The sequence below is a fragment of the Terrapene carolina genome, unplaced genomic scaffold (genome assembly GCF_002925995.2).
Source record: "Terrapene carolina triunguis isolate 2854851 unplaced genomic scaffold, T_m_triunguis-2.0 Scaffold95, whole genome shotgun sequence".
NCBI classification, from domain to species: Eukaryota; Metazoa; Chordata; order Testudines; family Emydidae; genus Terrapene; species Terrapene triunguis.
Genome location: NW_020664446.1, coordinates 26,021,563 through 26,048,642, shown reverse-complemented (window position 1 = coordinate 26,048,642; position 27,080 = coordinate 26,021,563). Strand labels below are relative to the sequence as shown.

The 27,080-nt window shown below is 40.1% G+C and overlaps 1 protein-coding gene across 1 annotated transcript in view; it reads left to right on the top strand.

Moving 5' to 3' along the window:
- The window catches only part of TCERG1L (transcription elongation regulator 1 like), a 218,544-nt gene that overhangs the window by 140,199 nt on the left and 51,265 nt on the right, over positions 1–27,080 (top strand). Inside the window, exon 5 of the mRNA XM_024213278.1 lies at positions 20,834–20,959. Within this exon, the coding sequence (XP_024069046.1) occupies positions 20,834–20,959 (126 nt within the window). The remainder of the gene's footprint in view (positions 1–20,833; positions 20,960–27,080) is intronic.

Below are 27,080 nucleotides of genomic sequence, written 5' to 3'. Positions count from 1 at the left end.
CTCCATGCCCCATTTGTGCACCAAATCCAGAACTATTATCTGTTGCTGATTATATTGATGCCAATGATAAGGAGTTATAAAGGGGCAACCATCCTACCACAGTAGCCTCAGCTGTGAGAAGTGGGCCAGGCTAGGATCTGTAATAGCTTGATGGTCCCTGAACTCTGTTCCCTCTGCTTCCTACTGGGAATGTTTAGTTAAAATGGTCACTATTTGGAATTTAATGAAATGGGATTACTCTCATGTTTATAGTTGGGTACGTACCTTGCTGAATTAGGACCACAAAATCTGTTTATCTTTATATTAATCTTTAATTAAATTACCCACCTAGGTATGGATATATAGGAGTATTGTGAATGAAGTCTTATACTGTATGTCCTGGAAAAAAGGAACATTCCTATGTTGCTCCTTTGCTATCAAACTCATTAAACATTCTATACTCCATCTAAATGGGCTGTGAAAATAGCTGTGTCTTAGGTATTAGCCCCCCAATGAGCAACACTAGGCAGACACATTGGAAGTAATGAAGGAGATCATCCACCCACTCACTTCAGTTAGTTTAGACAGATTTTAAGCTACTAAAGTACGAGCCATTTAAAAAACAAAGTACTCAAAAACAAGATGTTACTGGAGTCTCTCTTTTTTTTTTAAATTAATAGATCTCTTTGTTCAGGAGTGGCGTTGTGCTAGAATTTGTTAAGTCCGTGTATTCTCCAGGTAGTCTTGATGATAGTTTACATAAATGGTGCTTCATAAACCCAATTTTTATTCAGAATGACAAACATTTTCAGAACCTGTATTCTAGTAGTCATAGGACCCTCTTAATCAGAGACTGCAAAACATAGACATGCTCTCTTATTTTACTCTGAACTGAGAGGCATCTATTGAAACATCCTAATTCCCCTTGGATATATAAAAAATGCATGGTTTATTTACAGACTGGTTAATTGATCCTTTTTCTAGATCAGGGATTCCCAAACTTGATTCGAGGCTTGTTCAGGGTAAGCCCCAGGCGGGCTGCAAGACACTTTGTTTACCTGAGTGTCCGCAGGTACGGCAGCTCACAGCTCCCATTGGCCGCAGTTCGCTGTTCCCGGCCAATGGGAGCTGTGGGAAGCGGTGGCCCAGCCCGCGCGGCTTCCCACAGCTCCCATTGGCTGGGAATGGCGAACCGCGGCCACTGGGAGCTGCGAGCGGCCGTACCTGCAGACGCTCAGGTAAACAAAGCATCTTGTGGCCCGCCCAGGGCTTACCCTGAACAAGCCGCAACCCAAGTTTGGGAACCCCTGTTCTAGATAATGCACACAGTTACAAAGCAAAGCAGGGACCACAGTAATTGCAGTACTGATCAAACCTGTATTCCATCTATTCCCATGTCTTCCAATCTACATTGACCAGTACTAGATGTTACAAATGAAGATGCAAGAAACCTCATAATAGAAAATGCAATAACATGCATATCTTGGAAATGTTTGGCTAACATGAGACAGTTGGTGGTTGGCCTATACCCTGAAGCATGGGGGAAAGAGGGTGTTATGCTAGAAGTAAAGGCTAGACCTGAATGTTAGAACTTAATCAGCACAGTCAATGTGGATTGATATACACAACTTTTATTAACAGTAGTTGGATTTGTGAGCATAACTCCCTGCATGTTCCTCTGAAAGTCTCCTTCACTTTCTTAAGAAGTATAAACTCATTTCTTGAGCTATTAATCTGCCACTTAAACTCACGATGGATTGAACAATGATCTTATCAAGTATTTAGGAGATGTTTGTTCTGTTATAATAAAGAGCAAATGAATGATTCAGATACAATCCAAAATAAAAAGTAAGGATTTATTTTATTATTTTTGTAATTGATAATATAATTGTAGTGGTTTTCGTTTGTAAAAATATATCATGCCTAGAATTCATGATTGGTTCTTGATTTCAAACATAGTTATTCATTTCAAATGGAACATACTTTTCTTTGCCAAAAACCTATCATGCTTATCTTTCTATTTTAGTAGTTTTATTTCAACAGTGCAGAAACACAATTTTTCAATTGAATCTGGATTTTTATACAACCAACTTTTAAAGTAAATTTGAAACACATCAGGAAAGTGAGAGAATAGAACTGGGTAGAAAACTTTTATGTGCACAGAAAAATCTCTAAATGTTTGAAACTAGAACTTCAGTTTAATATTACAGATGCCCCCTGTTTTAATAGTGGGCTAAATCAAAACCCAGATCAAATCAAGCCTGAAATTTGAGGAATCCAAAAATCCTGTTCTGGATCCAAATTTTGCACCTTGCGTCCATAGCTAGTATTTATAATTAGACAACAAAGAGATAAAAGAATGTATCTTAGCATTTATCATGCTATAAAGAAACAAACACCCAAAGTCATTATTTTTATCCTGACAGACAGTTTAAACCATCAAGGGGTGGGGCAGCATGTGCAATATGTCATTTCTATTTGCTTTTAATTGTTTGACTTGAAAACCAATTACTGTACTTTTGACAGAATAATTGGAAATATAGAACTATGACTCTTTGCTCAGTAGATAAACAAAGGGTTTTTGTTTTCATATTGAACAACTTTCTTCTGAACATTCACGCATTATGCCTTTTATCTCCAGAGCTTATTTTTTCTTGAGCTGAACTCTTGTTCCAGTGTATAATACAAGATAATTGTGTGGGCAGGTTCTTTTCTTTTCTAAAAATTTGAAAGCTTTTTCCAACATGTTTTGCACAGAGGATGGCATATAAATAATCACTTGTACTATGTTCCAGGGTATTAGCAGGGAATTGAAGCTTTGCCTATCTCAGCTTATAAAATTTGGTATCAATGAAACTAATTACATCAGAAACAGCGAGGGATCTTCACAAGCATTCCAAATACATAAATAAAACTACCAATTAGTCACCACCACTACAAAACACTCTGTCTTCTTGTCACACACTGTGTGAAAGTGTCTGTAATTGCAAAGGAGGCATGGAACAATGATGTCTCTTTCCTGCCTAACACACCTTTTTCCTCAGAAAAACACAAATAACTCTTTCCAGGGAAGTTTCTATTTCCTAGTGTTTCCCTATGCAAACTAGCATTTCCAAAGTGGAGCTGAATTTTAGAATTATTTATCTCTGTATTTGTGCTCTCATCTGAGAAGGATTGCTGTTTAGAATTGATACCATTCATGGAACAGGTTTGGAGTGCTTTTAATGAAAACAAGTTTTGTTTTCTATCCACTGTAATTATACATGCTCCATTAAAATAAATATAAATGACAAATGATGCTTTTCAATAATACATTAAGTTATTTTGTCCCATGGTACAAATACAGTAGCCAGACTAGAGAGAAAATGAATTGCAAGAGAGCAAAGCATTAGTTTTACCATATATACAAGGCCTGATCGAACGCCCATTCAACTCAATAGAAAGGTTTCTACTGACTTCTCTTAGTTTAAGATTAGGCCCACTGCATATGTTTCCAATATGACTACATTAAAATAAACATTTGAGGCCCCAAATCAGTAGAGCATTCTTATTCAGGACAGCACTTGTGCTGACTCAGTGAGGTTGCAGCTGTGGGTTCTCTGAAGTGCAGCAGCTGGCACTGTGAGCCAGGGAACTCAATCTGAATCCTGGAACCCTGGATTTTGCAGTCACAAACATGAGGCAATGAAGGACCTGATGGAAGGAGGAGTTAGAGCTGTAAACAGACCTGGTCATGCAGAAGGATGACAGCAACAGGAAAGCATAACTGTTATTTTACTTTATTGTGGAACCAAGTCAGAGAAGTCTGCACCACCCTGAAGCTCATGACTGCCTCAAGCCTTACAGCAGTCTTAGGAGCCCTGCGGACCTACTTTTCCTCAAAGCAGAAAGAAATTGTGAAGTGACACAGGTTTTTCACTACAGACCAATCCGAAGGGGAGCATTTAGACCCCTATGTTACTGCCCTATGCACACTGGCTGCTGCATGCACTTTTGGGGGCTTGATAGACTCCCTGATTTGGGACAGGATATTCTCGAGCGGCTGCTCCAGGAAGGCATCCTCACATTAGACAGATCCTTAGACATGGGGTTTGCAGCAGAAACCATAAGAGAACAGATAAAAGCCCGTGAACACCCCCAGAAATACATGCAGTGAGACAGCAGCAAAGGAGAGCAGGTGGCCAGGCTCCATACCAATAGTGAGATGCATTTTCTGCAGAATATAACCATAGTGGATAAAGTTGCAGTCCTCCATACTAGGACAGCATTTCCAGGAATGTGGCAAGTTGAACCATTTAAGCAGTATGCACAAGAGCAGAGAAAGGTTCCGGAAAGATTTGGTCTTGTACAAGAGGGTGATGGCAAATCAAACAGTGGAGTTGACATCCTGACTCTCTCCTTATGTCTGAAAACATATTAGGTTCAGGCTGTCAGGACAGAAAAACAACAAGGGACAATGCCAACCTCTGTGCATGTGACAATGTTAATAGGGAAACACACTGCGCAATTTCAGCTGGATAGCAGGACCTCCTGCAGTCCTCAGGGTGAATTTGACTTGAACACACCCATTACAGAAAGCAGGCGCAATCTAATAATGGACAATGAGAGCATAATGCAACCTGTAGGAAAATGTGACTTCATAGTAACTCACCTGAAAAATAACAGACAGTGCCATCTGAAGTTTGTGGTGGTGGATGGTAACCACAACAGACCCCTCTTGGGCACTATGGCCATACAAGCCAGGGATCTGAGAAGGATGCAGTTTCAGAACTTCATAGCTGCAGTGCAAGAAGCAAAAGGGGAAATCCCATGGACAATGTAGACAATTTTAAAAGCACACCAGGATAGTTTGAAATGCGATCGGTACTTCAAAAGAAAGCAGCGACTGGAAGCCATGGATCCTGTGTGCTCACCAGTGGCAGTATAATCCAATATTTAACAAGCTTGAAAGTCTGCAGAGCAGGGGCATTATAGCACCTGCAAAAGCTGGTACAAACTGTGTAGGCAGCATGTTGGTTGTAAAGAAGCCATTGGGCAAATTACACTTCTGCATAAACTCAAAGACTCTGAACCGGGCATTGAAAACATGCCACTTTCCACTGCCCACAATTGATGACATCTTGACAGAACTGTCCAAAACCAAAATCTTAATGGTGTGTTCTGAGGATTTGTCTGTTCTGTGAAGGTTTTGGCACTAATCCTGGATAAAGAGTCCAGCACTCGGACAACCTTTGCAACACTATTTGATTGCTAGAGTTGGCTGTGCATGCCAATGGGCATAAGCCCGGCACCAGAGGTGTTCTAGAGAAGACTCATCCAAGTGCTGGAATGACTGTCTGAGGTGAAAATAATTTCAGATATCCTTATTGGAGGTAAAGAGAACAATGATACAGAAGCTGAACGAGACCATGAGAAAAACTACATGCTTTTCTCGAGTGATGCAGGGACAGGAACGTAAAACACAACCCCCTCCCACCCCAAAATGACTCAAATAGCATGAGGTGACATACATTGGACATTTACTCACAAGACAGGGACTGAAAGCAGATCCTAACAATATCAAGGAAGTCAGAGACCTGGCAGCACCAGTTGATGTGAAAGGAGTGCAGTGCTGAACAGGAATGATACATTTTCTGTCCAAGTTCTGTCAACACATGTCTTCAGTAGCAGAATCCATACATCAGCTCATAAGGCAGAATATTGAGTGGGACTAGGCAGGTCCTCAACAGCAAGCATTTGACACACTGAAACAAATGATAAAGGATGTGCCATCCTGAGGTACTACCAGCCAGGAGAGCCAGTCACACTCCGGTGTGTTTTTTGGATAGAAATAGAAAAAGAGTTTCTGGGTGTGGTATTTGGAGTGCATCAGTACACCAATGGCCACCCAGTGATAGTGCAAACAGACCACAAATCCCTAGAGACAATCATGTCAAGTATCTTTTTAGTACTCCAAAGAGTTTGCAGCATATGCTGATATGTCTCCAGCACAACCAGGTAGAGAGTGGCTATTGTCCAAGATGATTACTGATATTAGCTGACACCATGATCAGGGGATGTAGCCAGCATCAGTGAGTTGGGGGAAGGGATCAGGATATTGAATCCATTAACATGCTGCACTATTTCCCAATTTGAACAGCCAAGCTGATGGACATCAAAGGGGCTATGAAAGGGTCATCCAACTATATTCAGTCACGAGAGTGATACTAGCAGTGTGGAAGACCAAAAGCCAAGTACTGGTAGGAGCAGAACTGTATTTTCAAATGGAAGATAAGCTGAGTGTTCATAAAGGAATCATATTGCAAACAGAGAGCTGTTGTCCCTGACTTGTTACGTAACGATGTACTGCAAAAAATATGCCTCATGCCTGGGCATTGATAGCTGTCTTAGACAGGCTTGAGAGTCTGTTTACTGGCCTGGAATGAATACACACCATCACCAAGAGGAGATGGCCAACAATCAGAGAAAGCAGACACTAGAGTACAATCTACCAGCTTTGGAGACAAGCAGTCCTGTGAGGATTCAGCCATTAAAGACACACCAGAAAGAATGGACTAAAGGAGTCATGTGGATACAGTGGCACCCAGATCATATGAGGTGACTAAACAAGAGGGACAAGTACCTTAGCCACTTGTCACAGCATCGACATCATCTGTTTGCAAGTAACTCATGTTGCTAGCAGTGTAGTATGATATGGTATTGATGGCTTTGACCTCATCTCACACTACCCAGATGTTAAACATGGCTGTGCAACGAACATGGCTGTGCAACATATCTGATGCTATTCCACTCTCTCTTCCTCCAGTTTTTATGACCTGATCCATGATGGCGGCTTTAGGATTGCCTACGTAAGCTTCCAAGTATGCACTGGGACCAGTAGGTCCTCCCAACACTTGATCATCTAGCAATCTTTGTTGGAGATTTCAACAGTCATCACTCTGAGTGGGGGTATGCTGATTCAGATGATGACAGTGAGCAGTTGATTGACTGGCAATTAACAACAACTTCATGTTGATTCATGATGCAAAAGAATGTGGCACATTTCTCTCAGCTCCCAATCTTTGTTGGATCAGTTCAGTAGATGGGCATCCACAACTAGTGAGTCATACGGTACTGGATAACTTTCCTCACAGTCAACATAGATCATCACTCATCCACGCTGGACTCCAGCTACCCATCATTCAAAGTTCAATCAAGCATTGGTGGAATTGTTGTAAGGCAGATTTGGGAAAAGTTCTGCAATGTTCTGGAATGTTGTGTGGTTACCATTCCGTCATGTTGTACCCCAGTTGATGAAGCCTACTGCTGATTCCAAGGAGCCATTTACAAAGCTGCATGCTCAGCTATACCACAGGGCTGTGACCGATTTACATACCCTGCCTGAGTGCTGATTACAAAGCCTTGCTTAGGAAATTTGAAATATCTAGAGATCCAGACATTAGAGACTATCTGGGTCTCTGGACAGAGCCAGCTTCACGCAGTAGAAAGAATGTATGGAGAAGCTTGACTTCATTTATTCTGGGCACAAGTGCTGGAACCTGATCTGCTGGCTGGGTGCTGCCCAATGGCCACTACGCCAAAATCACCCACTGGTTAAGCCCAGTGAGGTTGCAAACCATCTACTGTAGGTAGCAAAGGTTCCACTGGAGATACAATTTAAATGAAAAGTATATGATGATTGGCATCAGCTTCAACATCAGAATGTGGGCAGGAGTCTACCAGAGCCATTCACGGCTGACGAGCTAAATAAGGCTCTTAACTCCTTCAAACCAGGCACAAAAGCGAGGTATGATAACATCTTGTCAGAATTCCTTCAGAATCTTTGACCAAAGGCATCACGGTGGCTCACTAACTTCTATATATGGGTCATTAATGAGAAGAAACTACCACACACTAGGCATCAAGCAAAGATTATTGCCATTCTCAAGCTGGGCAAGGACCCCCACAACGTGGCAAGTTACCACCTAATACCCTTGCTGTCAGTATGTTTTAAGGTGTTTGACTGCTTGATACTCCAACAAATTGCTCCAGAGTTGGACGATGTCTTGCAAGTTGAGCAGGCAAGGTTGAGGAAACGATGTAGCACCTGTGATCAACTCTTGGCCTTGACCACCTTTATTGAAAATGGTTTTCAACAAAATCTAAAAGACAGGAGCAATCTTACTGGATTTGACCACTGCTTATGGCATGGTTTGTCACAGAGGCCTTCTGTTTAAACTCTCTCAAGTTACCCCACGTTGGGTGGTTGAAATAGTAGAGCTCTTTCTTCAAAATAGGTGGTTCAGAGTACACATGGTGACTGTTTCAGTTCCTGAAAGTGTCAGATTAATGGTCTTCCTCAAGGTTGAGTTTTTTCACCAATACTGTTCAATATGTACATCAACGACTTGCCAGTAATGCTCTCATGAAAGTTTATTTATGCCGACAACATCTGCTGCAGCTATCAAGCTCAGGCCTTCTCAGAAATTGACACGGTCCTGAATGATGATATGAAGCTCATGGAAGACTACTGTAGTTGATGGTGCCTGCAGCTGAGTTTTTCCAAGATGGTTTCTAGCGTACTTCATCTATATAATTCAATTGCAAACCACGAATTAAATATTTTCTTAAATGGTGAATGCCTGCAGCATGACCCAAACCCGGTTTACCTCAGCATGACATTGAAGAAGACCACCACTTGAAGAAGACAACAGCCAAAGTTATCACTCGGAACAACTTGCTCAGAAAACTGGCCGGCTCAACCTGGGGTGTGAGCGTCTGGACTCTTAGAACATCAGCCCTTGCCCTCTGCTATTCAACAGCAGAGTTCTGTGTTCCTGTCTGCTGTCGCTTGTCTCACTCTAGGCTGGTCAATGTAGAACTTAACAAAGCTATGCACAGTGTTACCAGGTCTTTATGTGCAACTCTGTTGCCCTGGCTTCCAATACTTAGTAACATAGCTCTGCCCCATATCCACTTTGAGGGGGCCTCCATCATGCTCCTGACCAAGATCCGATACAACAGCAACTTGTCTCTGTATTCAGACCTTTTCAACCACCCATGAGTTCACCTGTTTTCTAGATACCCTTTATGGTCACTTATGCCACCACAGGACATGATGGTGGAATCTGATTGCCATAATGAGTGGTCAGCAACAACTCATTAATCACTCTCTCATCATCGACCCAACCATCTGCACACAGGTTTTGACCGGCCAAGGCACCTGCGGTCATCCCTGAATCGGTTTCAAACGGGACAGGGCAATTATGCGGCAAATCTCTTCAAATGGGGTTTCTCTAACGTCCCGTGATGTAGATGCGGTCTACTTCAGACTATGTCACATATCCTTCACAAGCACCCACTGACTTATTTCAACAGCAGACTCTTCACCTGGCTGATGATGATTCTATCAAATGGCTGGGCACACTGTGCATATGCTGAGAGAGGAACATGTGACCTGAAGGAACAAGAGACACTTATGATCCAGCAGACAAAACATCCAGAGAGAGCCTGCAGAGATTACTATGGAACAGAAAGTAAGAGGAACCATTTGGAGGCCAACCCCACAGGGAGGGAAGAGACTGTTTGCTGAACTCTGAGACCATTGACCAGGAAACAGAGAGAGGGCTGTCGTGATTTGGTTATCTATTGAGGAGACCAAACTACCTCAAAGACTATGTAACCAACTAACTATGATAAAGACAAGTGTCCAGCTGTCTATGTGCTAGCAACCTCTGGCTGAAGGGACAAGGAGTGAGGCCTGGATATCAATTGTTTGTTTTTAATGTTTATATTAAAATGTTTCTAAAATAGGGAAGATGTATCATGCGCAGTGGAACTGGAGTCAGAAGGCCTGTGTTCCTTAGAGGGGATCTTATTGAGGGGACACTGGGAGAACAGGCAACAGATGAAGTTTAATAAAGTTTAATTTGTTCAACTTTACCTGCATTCAGTTTTACTCTTTTATAATGAAACAAGTACCTTTATATCCTATCTCTCCTAGGGTCTATTAGGGCCACAAGCAATTAGCCAGGAGACCTGGCAAAGGTGATAGATCTTCATGCTTCATGGGCAAAAAATGTAGCCCTCTTTAATATTAGTTATAAACAACAATAATGGTGTAAGAGTCATCTATTCTGGAAAAAGCTCAAGAAGTGAAAGGTGAAAAAGAATATCTTCTATAATTCTCTCACGTAGTAGATTGCCTTCCCAATTTCTTGTAACTGTAACCCTTCTACCATGTGGAGCTAGCAGCAACCAGGGCTGGGTTCAATATCTCGGGGTTCCTTTTCAACAATACAACACAGAACCGACTCCGACCAAGTTACCGGGGAAAATTACACACCAGCCCTGGGCGACTCTGAGAGGCAATATTTCCCCACTCACAAGCACAGTCTGAGTGTAGAAAATAAACTTTTAATGAAAGGAGGGAAGTCACCCGACGTTAATTAGGGAAAATGCCAGTGGAGCCCATCAGATTGTAAACATATATGTTCTGCACTGCTTTACTTGTTTCCATTGAAATTACTTCCTATATGTCCATTAACATTCTCATTCTGGTTGGGAGTCTCCTGTTTTGAGCTCCTTTCTGAAATGCTTCTGCCTAGGGGTGAAATTATTCTAATTTGGGCCCCTGATCCAGCAAAGCACTTAAGCATATACTTAACTTTCAGTGGGACTTAAGGACATGCTTTAATGCTTTGAGGAGCTGGAGCTGTGGAAAGCTGAGGAGATATTCTATGTCAAAGATATCAAACTCATTCGGAGGAGAGGGCCAGGTTCCTGTTTAATTATGGTCCCTGGGCTGGGATATATAATTCAGGACTTCATACTCCTCTCAATCCACAGCAGATCTGTCACTGATGTCACAGCAAGGTTTGCACAGGGATGAAGGGGTGAATACAGTTTTTATGCAATAACTACATTTTTATTTATTATGGGTGACAACTTTCCCTTGTTGAAGTAAAAATGTGCATTGAATTTAATTGACTGCAATTTCACCCTATTTGTTCAGTCCCTTATTTTCACATTCAGTATTACTCAGTGAGAACTCTCCCACCTCTTTTAAACAAGAATTTTTTCTGCTCATTGTTTCTCCTTCTTCCCAAATGTCTTTTCTCCGTTTTTCGTCCTCGTTTCTGTTTTTACACGTTTCCTTTATTCTTCTCTCTGCATTTTACTCACTGCAGCAACTACCAATTTCCACCCCTGGACAGCTTTATTCCCACCCTCTTTGCTGATCTTTCGGGGGATGGAACCAGAATAGAATGACGTGTCTTCACGCAGCTTGAGATTAATAGGGAACACTGGAGTTCACCTCTTCGAGTCATTGTTTCAGACTGTTTGAAGCCTCAGGCAGAAATCACTTCACATTTGGAGGGTTTCCTCTGCTGCCATGAGGGCTAGAAAAATCCTTTAAAAAAGGCTATTATTCTGCACAATACGAATATGTCAAGCAGGCTGCTCAAATACACCCTGGGAACCAGATCCAACCCAAGAGTTGTATGTTTGATACTCTGCTCTGTACTGTTTCTTGCAGTTTAGGGCTATGCTATGTTTCCAAGACTCTAACCTCAGAGTTGTAGCCTCAAGCATAGTTCTCCAACCCATCTGTGGCTTTACAGTCAAACTCTCTCCCTGGCTACAAGAACCAGGCAGGGCAGCCAGACCACTTCCCCACAACACACACAAACAGAGAAGCAAGAGCCCCCACAATGAGATAATAAGTCACTACCCGTTCTAGGCACCCAGCAAGGAGCACCCAGCACCCCAAACAGAGCATCCCTCAGCTGACAGCAGAACTCCCCACCCCCAGACAGGAAATGAGCACCTCAATTGCAGACCTCCACCCAGTCCTGGACAAGGGGCAGAGCCCCAAGGAGCTGTCAGAGTTACTTGGATACTGCCCCGAGACGACACCAGAGCCAGTCTGGATAATAGAGAATCCTATGTCCCTAAAGCTCATTCAATGCTGCAATCATGTCGGTCTTAAGTTCTGGTACACCTCTACCTTGATATAAAGCTGTCCTCAGGAGCCAAAAAATCTTACCACGTTATAGGTGAAACCGCGTTATATCGAATTTGTTTTGATCCACCGGAGTGCGCAGCCCCGCCCCCCCCGGAGCACTGCTTTACCGCATTATATCCGAATTCGTGTTATAGCGGGTCGCATTATATCGAGGTAGAGGTGTATTCAGGATGTTTGCTGTCATTTATGTAAATAAGGTAATGTGTATTCATCAAATATGCAAATCAGGACATTAAGTCATTTGCAATAACTCTTCAGATTTCTGAACCTCCAGCAGATATGGTCTCGTTGCTCCCAGGAATGTTTCCCTGAGCATAGTTATACTTACACATAAGTTGCTTGTATTTTTTAAATAAATGTGAAACACTTCATTATAATTTTACAATATTCCTTAACTTAATCATAAAACTGTATATGTGAGTTTGTGTTCGGTTCTTTATGGTTTGTGCTTAGGTAATACTCCATTTCTGAAGGTTATATTAAGTTCATTTTGAAAGTTTATGTTACATTATGACATTAAACCAAATCCTCAATGTTTATCTGGCATTTGCATACCAAAGCAATCTATTGCAAAGATTGCTTTTTTATGAGCATGAAGTGCTAAAAATCACAAATATTTATTCCTTAAAGGATATGATTGCCTTACATCAATCAAGTGTATTGGGGTGAGCATAAGATACACTTAAACTGAACAAGGGGACATGGTTCATACACATGAAGAAAAAAAAAAGCCTGAATGAATAGGATGAGAGCTGTGAACTAATTTCTTCAGTCGTGGTGAGGGCTGCACTATTAATTTTATTGTAACTAAATGTGAAAATAAATCAACATCGAGAAAAGAGCTAAAGAGACAATGAAATATAGAGAATCATGTCTGAACATACAACACGCACATTGACAATGAATAGAATGAACTCCCTCAAAAGGTGTATGTATATAAATCATATGGCAAGCTATAAAGAAATAATGAAATCTATACCATAACAAATACAGATACACTGATTTCCAAAGTTAGGCATACATAATTGTATTAGGCATTTATGCATCTGTAATTTTTGTATGTAGATGCCTGATGTGCCTAGACATCTCACCATTTGTGTGCATATATTTGTGAGCATTTTGCATGTCTAGCTTTGAATTGCTGGCTCATTTATATCTCACACTCTGTGGTTAGTGTGATAGATATGGCAGCTTTCTTTAATATCTTTGAGACGCATTTTTAAATTAAGTTTTGGAGTCCATTGTATTAAATCAAAAGATTATGTATTATTGTGGACCTGGATGATCAAAGGACTATATTGAACAATATGGCAGACAAGAATGAACTTTGGGAAGTCAAATTCCTAGGAAATATCTAGGGAGAGCTGAATGCAAATTCTCCCCCTCCTGCCAACGGTTATGCAAAACCCAGCCTTTTGAAGCTGTGCCCTGAGGAGAGGGTCTGTTGATTACCTGTTTCTAGGGTCCCAAGATCAAAGGCCCAAACTGTATAAAGGAGTGACACACAGATCCACAGGTATGTTTGTTCTGAGCTGAAGTTGTTATGAATTTGTGATCACAGAAAAAAAATCTTTGATGGGGTTTGAAGGACTGACACCTGCCAGAACCCGAGGTTGGAGTTGAGGTGTTCTCTGGTAAACTTATTAGCATGTGTGTAGGGTCTTTTGTATTTTTTTCTGTAATGTAACATAAAGAATAAATCTGCTTGCTTAGAAAGGGCTGTGTAGCAGGGCTGCCCAGAGGGGGGGGCAAGTGGGGCAATTTGCCCCAGGCCCCCACGAGAGTTTTTCGGGGCCCCTGGAGCGGGGGTCCTTCACTCGCTCCAGGGGCCCCGGAAAACTCTCGTGGGGCCCAGGCCCCCGGAGCTTCTTCCGCTCCGGGTCTTCGGCAGCAATTCAGCGATGGGGAGTCCTTCCGCTCCGGGACCCGCCACCGAAGTGCCCTGAAGACCCGCGGCGGGGGGTCCTTCCGCCCCGGGACCCACTGCCGAAGTGCTGGGTCTTCGGCGGCAATTCGACGGCGGGGGCCCCCTGCCGCCCAAGACCCCAGACCCCCTGAATCCTCTGGGCGGCCCTGCTGTGTAGTAATTTATGCTTGTAGATAATTATGCTGTTTGTAGCCTCTGGAGAGAGCGAGAAGTATAGTTTCTTAGGCAGTGTGACTTGGTAGGGAAATCAGTGTTTATAGGGAATTGTGCAGCATGGGAAAACCCTGGTCAGAAGAGGGGAGAGAGATGGGTCTCTGCCCAAGAGAGGTGACAGCTGAGGTGTCAGGAGCCTGGAGTGGGTGCCCTTGCTGGACCACAAAGGGGAAATACAAGTGCAGTTGCACTGAATTGTGATTGTCAGGATAGCCATGGAATTATCTTCTTTATTCCTGCAAACATGAAATAAATTTCAAGCCATAGGACAGCACTGCACTAGTTTTACATTTGTGACTTTCTCATATGCATTCTAAAGCAGTTTTCATAAAGTTCTAGTTTTTTTCTTTAGGCTGCCTTGTAAGTCATGGCGGCTAAACCATGACTGGGGTTTAGGTTTTGGGTCAGATTGCTGTTCTCTCACGATTCTGGCCCAGAGATATGGAACTCTCTTCAGACTAGCTGTTCTTGTTAGATTTTCAGCATTTGGTGCTGTAACTGAACTGAATCCAACTTAGAAAGAAAGCCACAGAGAAAGGTTTAGATCTGCAGATACGATCCTGAATCTCCTCCTTCCTCTGCAAAATAAATGATGTGAAGGGATAGATTTGAGGTTCTGATTCAAGCTCATCTCTAATAGTTTTTTTATTTTGTTCTCCAAATGGAAATACTTCCATTGCTTTTAACTATAGGAAATGAGAATAATTATTGTAAGTGCTTATAATGATATTTCAGCACGTTAACAGCAGCAAAGCTGTGACTAAGGACTACAGTGAATTTCTAAAAAGATTAAATCAGTGTGGGCAATCAGAAATGAGTTATTTTGATTACTTTTTTTTTATAGAAATCTGTAGTTTGAGGGTGTCAAAGTTGAAATAAATATAAAGGAAGACAGGATATCATACTGCAGGTGATCTGGGCTCAATCCTGCACCCGTCGACATCAGTGGCAAAGCTCCCATTAACTTCAGAGGTGCAGGATCAAGCCCAATACAGACATTAAATGTTATCTTATCTCAGGCAAGATCACCTGATCAATGCATTAGTTGCATATGGTGGCGGTGCGGGATTGGCCACATGTATCATACCTATGTTCAAACCCTTTCTTAGCTCACAAGCAAAAAGGTGGTCTCATCCTAATCGCCATTTGTCTACATCATTGAACCACTACTCAGGTTGTCATAATTGGAAGTCATTGTAAGTATTGAAGAACCTAGGCTAAGCTATGTGGAGGAACACAAGCAAGTGTTATCAGTCAGTTGTAATGAACACTAAGTTCACTCTCATGTTAAACAAAAAAATTAAAATTAAAAAACAGCAGCTGCAAACCTTTTTCCATCAGGAAAATAATGTGACCTTCTATATTCTTTTCATAGACTAGACTTTCATCAGTTGCTCAGAGGTTATTTTTATCATCTGTCTGGGATGAATTTGGATATCTGTTATAGACACTCGCCACTCTGATGTCTCTCAGTCAAAGGCAAAAACTGTCAAGCATCGTTTGTGTTCTTGTCTTCTGTGGGTTTTCCATTAGGGAGCAGTTCTGACAGCTTGTGTTTGCGTAGGAGTTGTGCTGGTGGAGAATATCCATAGAACTACTCAATCAATTGATACACCGGCCACACTAGGCATGGCCACTTTCCAGCCAGTGGCTCCAATTTCAGTATAAGATATCGTGTTTACATTGCACCTCCACAGCCTTCTCTTTTGGAATATGGTCTGCCACTAGAGAATAACCCAGCAGTATAGTGTAGTATGGGCTTTCAGGGAATTTGGCTCCTAGAGTCTGCCTGGAAATTATAGGGAAATATTAAAATGTTGATAATATGAGAGAACAAAGCATGACATTTCCCCTCTAACTTTCAAAATGAAGCTTGTCATTATCTTGAAAATGACCCTTTTCAATAAATTCAAACTAGTTATCTAGCCTTCCCTGTCTATTCCTTCCTAAGGGAGATAACAAGAAACTCATTATGTACATATTGATTCTTGCCTCACCAAAATTAGAAGAGTGAATATCATTGTAACCTGTTTCTGTAATTGTTTAAAGTGATAGGAGAAATATTTCCTCCTTGTGATCATTAATACTATTTTACAAAGCTAAAGGAAACAATCTAAAATGGCATCCTTTGTTCTATAATAAATATTATATATTTAATTTCTAAACATGCTTATGTAGTATAAATCATAGCATAGCATAGATCTAAATTATAGTTTAAGAAATGGTTTTCCAATAAATGTGAAACAAGATTTTACTCAATATGTCAGAGGATATGGTGGGAAGGCTTTGTAAGATGGGGTACACCTTATATGAATGGTCTTCTGTGGAGATTTCTTGTATATTCAGAGACACCTGAGACTCAGATGGTAAAACCCTTGTGAGCAGTGGTTGTTCCTCAGAGCTACTTTATCTTCTAAGACCCTGTTCTTATAAAAGTTAATGTAAGTATTGTCATTGTCTTCAATAGGAGCAGAGGCAGGCCCTAAAAGGTAATCACCACCTGAATCTCCTCGAACTGGAGAATGGTTTGATATCTTGTTAGCGATTGCCAAGTTCAAAGGCTTCTATATTTAGTAAAACACTATTTAAGGTGCCTATCTAATGGTATCTAATTCATCTCTTCCGTATGATCTATTTTGGAGACTTCCATTGAGTGTATCTGTATTAAATTAATTACAGTACATTGCAAAGTGATTCCATGCTCATGCTACTCAGATGTCTTGTAGGAATTTTTTGTCACTGATTTAATGACTAAAAATAAGAAGGGATAATGAAATGCTTCTTTACTGGAGTGTTTCCCACAGCTGCTGGCAATTAAACGTTTCTGCATTTCCCTCAAGTAACCCCTACTAGCTCATCAAGGGTAATTGCTAGCAGGCAACTATCCTCCCAAAGGGATGGGAGTAGCAGGAAGAAGACTGTGGGCTGTTTTTGTTAAGAGGTTAAGCAGACCAGAGAGGTCTTATGGCATCACCAACTCTCCTATCCCTTTTGCTCCACCAAACATTTCCAGCCTAGCCTGTTCATTTGACCACTTCTTCCGCTAGCATTTCCTTGCTTTATTTCATGTTGCCCTTTGTGCTTGGAAAGCCCTCCTGAATTAGTCCACAATGACACTGCCCTCTCATCCTTCATATCCCTCAAGACACACATCTGTTCTGATGCCTACAAGAAATCAGCCAACCATGGATGGCTAGATTGTACAGCAGTCAGGGATAGCTAATTCTATTTAGTTATTTCAGATGATTTTGAATCACCATGGGCTATGCAACCATGTGATCTTATTTCTATTACCATCACAATATATGGGCCCTTCCCTCCTAGCGTTTTTCACACTTACTTGTGTGTCTGTGCAACATTAAGTACAATGTGGTGCCAGTTCTGATGTGGTCCTTTGGATGCTACCACAATACAAAGATAAAAGTGCACCTTAATGTATAATGCATTCCTTTTCCATGTATTGCATGATTTAAGTATTTTTGCTTCTGTTTGAATCCTGCTTGATGTAAATCTTTGTTTCATATTGAAGACTTGCAGAATCCCTTTTCTTCCTGCTGCACTAGCTCCCAAGGTATTTCAAAAAACAGTGCCATTGACATGCAGCCACTTTGGATCAGAAGGTAACCCCACCACAGCATGAACAGAACACAGGCCCAACGCCTACTATTATGGAAAAGTGCTATTAGATCATTAATGTCCTCATGGAGTAGACATGCCTCAGATTTTAAGATCTAAGCTGAAGTCCCTCGCGCAGAGTACACACATGCACAGTATGCAATGTATCAACCTCAGAAGGTTGAAAGGCTGGAATTGAGCCTGTGGCTAAAGGAAACTATGTATTCCAAAACTATGTACTAGTAATTACCAGTAGTTTTAAATGCCAATAGCAAAAGCAGCATATACTCATCACTTCTGACCCCAAAATAACTGTCCATCTCCGTAGGTTCAGATTCTTGCTCCTAAATAACTCTGACAGTTCCACAATGCTCTCAGCACGTTTGGACTCTCATTTGGTCTATGGTTGTTCCATATTCCTGATGTCTTTTAGAGCTGGAAAGCATCCCTGCTGGGCTGGTGCCACTGGTATCTGCTTTGCTTTCACAACACAAAAATGAAACAAAGTTGAAATGAATAAATCACTTTACCTCTATCCTGTGCCATGTTATGATGTCTTGGAGCCATCCTGGTTTATACTAGTTTGTTATAAAAATGCATCACCGGCAGTATTCACTGAACTGCAAAAATCTATCCCATCCTTTTAATGCCTTAAATAACTCCTACCTCTTTCTCAAGTACCTGTCATTTTTGGCAGAGCTTTTATTTATTTATTTATTTCATTTTCCTAGGTAGTTCCTTAGTAAACCCTTTATAAGAACTTTTCCTTTCTAGTTCTATAAAGCATTATTACTTTAATAAATTATATATATTTTTTGCCATTTCTGTTGCAGTAAAAGATCAAGTCTTCTAAAAAATGGAGCACCATTAAAATGACTTACTGTGTTTTTTAAATCCTTTTCAACTGTGAGCAAGATAGACCTCATGGTGCTGGTTTGTAGCCTAAAATCCAGTGTTCACCTGGGAAAATGTAATTGATAATAGAAGAAACAATGTATTAAAATAGCAACTTTAAATCCTGTTAACTGGAAAAGACAATAAATATTAGTCAGTGATCTTGGAGATGTATTTTTGTAGAGATTCTAGGCCCAGACCATGCACGCCCAGGTCTGTGCATGGGGATCTTTCACTGCTTCAAAGTGGCATAGTCTCCAGTCTCCATATTGAAAGGTGAATTTGGGTGTTAAGCATTTTCCCCACCAACAGGAAACCAATTAAAGTTAAAGCAGCCTGAGCACTCATTACATTTTCAGCAGACTCCTCTGTGCTGTAGAAACCCCTTCAGTAGTTCAAGAGTCTGTGGCAGGTAAAAGAGACCCTGGCAGTTTATCCCTATTGGGAGCCAGAACCCCATTTGTGACAGGATCATTTTTTGTAAAGTGTGCAACAGAAATCAATGGGACTTTCCCTTGATCCTAGCCCTTCCCATGGTGGGTGAGGACAATCTGTCCCTTAGAAATTAGAGCTGGACAAAACCTACAGATCAAATCACCGGCTTCATTGCATGCCATAGGTCACTACAATACATTCCCAGAGTTTGCCCAAAGGTCTGAGTGATTCAATTACTGTGGCTTTCACCACTTTCTGGGGCAGTTTCTCTCAGTCGAATAATAGATCTCACTGTTGTCTCCTGAATATGAAAGCTGGAGGAGGTGGGCGAGACTTACTGGATTTTCAATGGGAATAGTTTATTCTATTCTCTTTGCATGAGCAGCTTATATAAAATCCGTTAGGGGATATGTATGTTAAGCAGCAGAATATACACATAAATGGTTTCTTTCTGTTACTTTAAATTGACTGTTTCCAGAAGTGTGACCCTTTGAACATGCCAAATCTCTTCAATTGTCTGTGGCTAGGATGCATTATGTATCTTTGACTACTGAGTTCTAAAGTTCTTGTGGTGCTAATTATAAAAGTATGTAAAAGTCCTAACATTATTTTTGTATATGCTTATTTACATCTCAGATATGAATAAGAAATACCCGATTGAGTTGCCACCAATGGTATAAACAATCACAAATAGTACTTTTAAAGGAATAAGTCTGATTTAAGATATATAATTTATTTTGTGAAATGGTGGTTATAGTCAACAGCATGATCAATATTTTATATGTTAATAGTTTTGCTTATTAACTTTCCTTCAAAAACTTGTAATCAGAGAGTCAAAAGACTCCAAGTGTGTTTATGGAGTTTTTATGGATTCCCGTTACAATAAAGAGCAAGTACTACAGAAATATTCCCCACAAACTACTGTATAATATAGAAAAAGGGGGGTTGACAACTACCCCAAATACAGTTATACTATTCAGTGAAGCAAAAGACTGGAAAAATCTGGTCATACTACATTATGCTTGGCCAGAGTAGACATTATATGAGTAAACTCACACATAGCTCAAAATTAATGCTTAAGTTTTAACAATGAATTTTTCAGTAGCTCTAAATTGAAATGTATCTTAAGGACTAAGTAGCTCAGTTTTAAATAGCATAGATTTAGCAATGGAGCTGAGCGACAGCGACTAATTCATCATAAAAAATGTATTTGATTCATTTAGACTTTTTCAGTTTTTGAAGTGTCTGAGAAGATTGTGATTTTCTTGGATGTACTCTTGTTTTAAATCATTTGCCAAATAATTTTGGAGAATAATTCTTGGCCAGAAGCAGTTCACTGTGAGTAATCTGCATTAGAAAATAGAGCTGTGTTGGTTAGTTATGATGGGCAAATAGGCTACTTGGTGTATTCTGTTTCTTGATCGGATGAGCGTATCCCTGAAAATTTGTTTCCTGGCAAAACTGTTCCATGTTAACTAATTCAGAATCACCTTCTGTGATTATTCTCCAATATTTGCTTAAAATTCAGTCTCTATGAACATCCCTGCCAGTGAATATAGCAAACACAAAAAGGGGCGTGAAAATAAATTAGTTTAAACATTCAAATGATTATTCACAAAAATGCTTTGAAGTATTTGCCCAGTTATATTTAACGACAGCTGAATAAAGTCATTTTGAAATCAGATTGCACAAGCAAAGTCAATTTTTAGTAAATTTATCTAGTGGGGAAAAAAAGTAATGTTTTCCTTATGGTCTGTATGCAGGTGCTGCTTCTAGAGTGGATGCTCATATGACTCCTTTGATGCCAACGCAAGTCACCAGGGTTGCTGCTGTATCTACACCAGCTGTGACTTTCATGGCAACCAATTTCATGGATCAGACATTAACAGGTGTGTGTAGGTTTCAGTGTACTTATTATATTACTAAACCATATGTTCCATATTTGTGTACTTGTGACCAAATCATGTTTCCCATACTGCATAGTAATGCAAAAGTGAAAAAAAAAATGCTGTGCAAATTCTACAGAATTTACTCTGGTTATTTAGGAGCTTATTCAAAATATTTTAGATCCTGATTTCCCTGCCTGGCACTTGGCAGCAGCTTTGCATTTGGTGGTGCAAAAGATTAATTTCTGGAGCCATTATTAGGCCTCTCATGTTCCACGTCAGTAGTGTTCACAGGCATTGCAGATATAATATAACCACCTTGTCATAGTTGGTCTGCGGAGTCAGACTGTCTGAAACCGCAGAGGATGCTTTTTGATGTGCCCCACTGATCCAAGTATTGTGTCCACAGCCATCTAAATGTGCATGTGTTTGTAGGTGAGAGGATGTGGTTGGAAGGAGGGGAACTGGTCCTTCCCAAAGGTGTGAAAGATCCTTGAGGCTTTGTCTCAAGTCATATTTACATATGGCAAGTCATGGTTAAAGGGAGACTGGAATTTGATGTGAAATTGTAATTATACTTTTCTAACTATGTGAAATACTGACTGACTGACCATGAATACAGCTTCATTTTAGTGTAGGATGACTGATTTTGGACTAAGCAAAGTGCTTTCTCTTCCTTATTAGAATGAGGGGGTGAATTGAGCTGAGGCACCTCATGATGCTGGAAGAATAGATAAGCCATAGGTTCTCCAGCTTGTCCATACCCTGACCCCATGTTACAACAGAAAAAAGTTTCAAGAACTCCCCTCCCCCATCTAGCATAAAGGAAGAGAAAGCGGTTGCAACCTCACCTCTACCCGCCCCCCCCCCCCATTTGGACATGTCGGTAAGCACATGTTCTAGGGCATATTTTTTTTGAGAAATACTGGGGCCTATTCAAGAATTAATAGCTTCTAGTCCTGGTTAATTATATCAGATCTTTTATATTTAAGCAATATTAGCACAATGTGTTGCACTCAGAGATGTAGAATGAGATGGTCACATTTCAGAAGCTTTTTGTGCTTTTTTCTTTTTTGTGCTCAGAAATTACAGTGCAGCCATGTTCAAGTCACCTAAATTGTGCTGGTAAAATACACCCGGGATAAAAATTAAGGTCTGGAGTAGGCTGGACTGAAGGTTTGTCCCATGGAATAGATAATTATGGGCTGTTCTACACAAATACATTAATGGAATCATAGGTTCCCCTGAAGAGGAAAGTTGACTGTTTTCTTGTTACGTCTGTCCCCAAATAAGATCTTCTGATTTATTTTTGATTGCACTGAATATTCTCTCTGTCTGTCTTTCTTCCACATGTCCACACACAGTTTTCAGGTATTAGTCATATTTTCATTGAGCGATATTTTGGAAAACTTCAGAGAAGTTTGTGTGTGTTTCCTTTTTGATGTATTTCAACTCAAATGTGTTTGTCTTTCTTCAGTCATTATCTACTCTTCAGACGTTTAGCTGCTTTCATCACCTGCAGAGTTATGTTGCTTGGAGACCCAAAAAAACCCTGCATGTGAATCATTAAGAATCAGAGGACTGTGCTAAATTGTGTTATGTTTCCTTGTTGAAAGCAAATCCTTTGGAGTAAATAGACTTTAATGTTGTTTAAGGAATGCACTGAAAGTAAGATGAAAGTTTACTCAGAGTCTTTCTGATATGTAGTTGTGTAGCCAATTGCAGGTGGGTAACAAGATTTATAGTTGTTCTGAGACCCCATTAATAATCTTCTTATTGACAGACTGAAAAACAACCAACCTCCCCATTTTATCCATCATAATGTTTGGTGATTTGATTGTATAGAGCCTTTTTGTGACTATCAATATTTTCTGTGAGGCTGGTATGACATTTGTTCAATATGTTTCCTCAATCAAACAAGCACTATTGCACCAGGCTCATTGAAATGTCATAGGTGTAGAACAGCAATCATTACATTTTCCCACTTACCCATGTAATGTAAATAAGATGAGCATTATACTTTTGCTTCATTTTTTCTTATAAATATAAAACTCATTCAATTTTCTCAGTTTTTCTTGTTTGATTTCCTGGTAATTTCAGTGAAGAAAGTCATGCCATGAGTTATTCTTTAATATTATCCAAGATGACACAACAGTATTTCCATGGATTACTACAAGTTAGCACTTTCAGTGGTCCTTGTCTTCAATGGAAAAATCAAATTAATAACAATAAGCTATAACAATTCACAATTGTGCAGGGCCTTTCATCCACTAATCTCAAAGTGCTTTACAAAAGTGGTTAAATACGATTGTCCTCATTATGCAGATGAGTCACAGAAAGATAGAATGACTTGCCCAAGGTCACAAAATGACTAAGTAACAGAGCTGAGAACCCAAATCTCTTACCTTCCAGTGTGTTGCCATATCAAAGTTTCTGTTTGAAGAAATATAGAAGGTGGCATGCACGAGAACTGTGCAATGCTTTCTTGATTGTTGAAAGGGCTTCTAGGTTAGATTACACCTACCTGTGTACCATTTTGCTCCCTTCCTCCCCTGGCTGAGATCCATCCATATGTGTTAGGGAAACTCCATCTATAGATCTCCCTTTTTTTCCATCAAAAGTGTACTGGAGCTTATTGGATCTTGCCTGCCTGGACCCTAGAAAGAAGCAAAGAGAGCAAAACACCACTGTGAGGTGTTTGCAAAGGAGTCAGAGGAGCCTCCATTTTAAAAGTTCCCATCTATGCAGGACACAGAACAAAGGGGAGAGAAAACTACCTTGAGATGAAAACATCCCTAAAAAGGTCAGAATTTGAATCTTTATAAAACAAAACAAAACATAAACCTTCCGGGGAACTAGATATCTCTTTCTTATCATATGTATCATATATGTATAGTCTAGCTAGGACGATAACTGTGCTGTGCTGCACTTTGTGTATTCTGACTGTACTGAAGTAGTTCTTGGTATCTTTGCCAAGTTTGAACATTTTCAGACCTTGAGTAAATGCATAAACGAAGTGATCTCTAAAGGCAAATAATTAAAATGGATAGAAGGAAATACTTTCCTACACAGTGTGTAACTAATCTGTGGAAATTCCCTGCCATGGGCAAATAGTTTGGGGGAATTCAAAAAGCAATACATCTTTTAATGTTTGCAACCAGACGTGCAAGTGTCAAAATGTCACAAGGATTATAAACTCTCATGCTGGGCAAATACACCTCTACCCCGATATAACGCGTCCCGATATAAGATGAATTCGGACATAACGTGGTAAAGCAGTGCTCCGGGGTGGGGGTGGGGGGAGGGTGGCTGCGCACTCCGGCGGATCAAAGCAAGTTCGATATAACACGGTTTCACGTATAACACAATAAGATTTTTTGGCTCCTGAGGACAGCGTTATATCGGGGTAGAGGTGTAATTTGGGGAGACACAAAAGGGAAGATATAGTGAACATCTTCTCAATGTTTTTTTTCCCCACAGAACACTGTTGCATAACTGAGCTAGTGCTCTGAGTGAACTTTTCCCTGAAACATCAAATCCTTGCCACTGTGGTAGCCAAGGTACCAAAAAAGGGCCCTGATTCTGAAAAAGACTGAAGCTTGTGCCTAAATTCATGTATATGAGTGGTTCCATTGATTTAAATAGATAGGGCTACTTACATCTATACAGTTAGTCATATGCTTATGTATTAGTAAAATCAGAGGTTAGACACAAACCAGTGACATCTGTTCTGGTACAGCTATGTTTCTCTGGTAATTATATTTCATAACCACACACATTTCAATAATTCAATGACCAATACTAAATATACCTTTCCTTATCGTGACTGTCATTGACAGAGGGGAGCTGCATTGTCTGTAGGCAAAAATACAGTGAAACCTTGATAATTCAAATGTCATGGGGGACAGGTGAATACATTAGAGTATTGAGGTTCTATAACTGAGGAGAATTTGAATGTGATTAATGGACTTTGGGAATATGACCCTGTTTTAGAAAATACTAAGTTTCAGATAACTGAAGTGCATGTAATCCAGATTTTACTGTACTGTAGTGACAGATTCACTAGCATCACTCACTAGAACATTTTTTAATTCAGATTATATTCACCACAAATATTCTGTAGAACACTGTACAACAATCTACATAGATAATACTGATTTTTTCCTCCATCACAAGTAACACTTAATGGCCCATTAGTAGCTTTTCCTTCTGTCAAAATATAAGTCTAAATAAGGAATTTTACAAAGGTGATAGCCACAGCATAATAAAACTCACTTTCTTGAGTCAATGCTAAAACAGGAGAGATGGTCCTCTGAAAAGTTCATTCATTTATCAGACTTATTAAGAGAAGTGATATATAACTGACTGCACACAAATACAGTATGCTTAGTTATTTCAACTGGATTGCATCTAGTAAAGCCCCATCTAATTCTAGAAATACCTTTAAAATCATTAGGGTGGATATGTTTTATCAAAATGAGTTATATCTCTAAATTTTCTGTTAGCAACTGGGATTGGGAACTATTTTATTCTATTCTGTTCTAATCTATTCTGTTTTACATAGGTTCTTGTACCATTATCATTACTGTAGTATCTGAGTGCCTTTCTCTAGCGTATTAAGTAATGTGACTAACAGTTGTCACATGTGGTTTGTTCTTTCTCTCTCCTTCTTCCTGGGGGAAGAATTGTGTGTTCAGTGTAGTGTTTTGTTTTAGTAAAGTTTTGTTTTTTAAAAATGTATATGTTGCACTGAAAAGAGAAGGTGGTGAGGTTTGTGATGGCCCTTCATTCCCGGAGGAGTTAATTCCACAGTCTGACCGGCCGACCAGAAAGCTCTATCTCCTGCACAGATAAGTGTTATCCTTGTGGTAAAAAGAACAAGGAGTACTTGTGGCACCTTAGAGACTAACACATTTATTTGAGCATAAGCTGAAAGTAAGATGAAAGTTTACTCAGAGTCTTTCTGAAGCCCACTTCATCAGATGCATGCAGTGGAAAATACAGTAGGAAGATATATATATATATATATACACACACACAGAGAACATGATTATTTATATACCGAGAACACCCTGATATCACTACAAAAGTATTTTTTTTCTCCTGCTGATAATATCCCACCTTAATCAATTAGTCTCATTAGAGTTAGTATGGCAACACCCATTTTTTCATGTTCTCTGTATATATCTATCTATCTTCCTACTGTATTCTCCACGGCTACCACTCTGGATTCTTGTGGTAGAAAGTCCTGTTGCACCTGAGTAGCAGAGTTGTTAACCACAACAGTCTTCATCCCAGAAGTTTAGGTGATCTAAAAGATGCCCTGAGCCCACACCACTGAAAGCTTTGAAGATTAGGACCAGTATCTTAAACTGGATATTGTCTTGGAAGTCAGCACAGAGAGTGGAGGACAGCATGTCAACAAGAATTATCAAAGGGCTGAATCACAGCCTAGAGATTAGCTTGAATTATTTTTCTTCTGTCTTGAAAAGAGGGTAGGAAGGATCCAGGGGGTGAGAGGGGTAGTATGATGAAATGAGAGAAGAGATGTAGGAAGAGAAATAATATATATGGCTTTATAGATGCAAGAACTGGATGATAATAATGCTGTCTAAGGAATCTTGGATCTGAGGGTCAGCATATAAGATGGTGTAAATAGGCCATGCTCTATTGTTTTCATTGATGCTTTCCTGCTTTACCACCAGCTGAGGATCTGGCCCTGAATCATTACAGTTAATTAGCATAAATGATAGGAATAGCATGCATTCACATGAATGCTGCCTTTCCTACTTGGGTTTGTTTTCTCCTTTTGGTTAAATATGTAGCTCAGTATAGTCCTATTGTTAATAAAATGTGTACAGACATTAGCACATACTATTAGCAACATACTACTAGCAACCATGATAATGTTGCTGATACAACTTTTACTTTTACACTGTAAAAATATATTAGTCATTCAGCTCTATCTGCAACAAGTTGGAGAAATCAGTTATTGTTTTTGCACAGTTTCCAGTATACCAGTAGGTGGCAGTAAAGCAACTACAGCAGTATATCATTGTTAATTAAGGTGATATGTTTAGAAAAAAATGTCTGATTATGCTGAAAATATATAATGGCATCATTA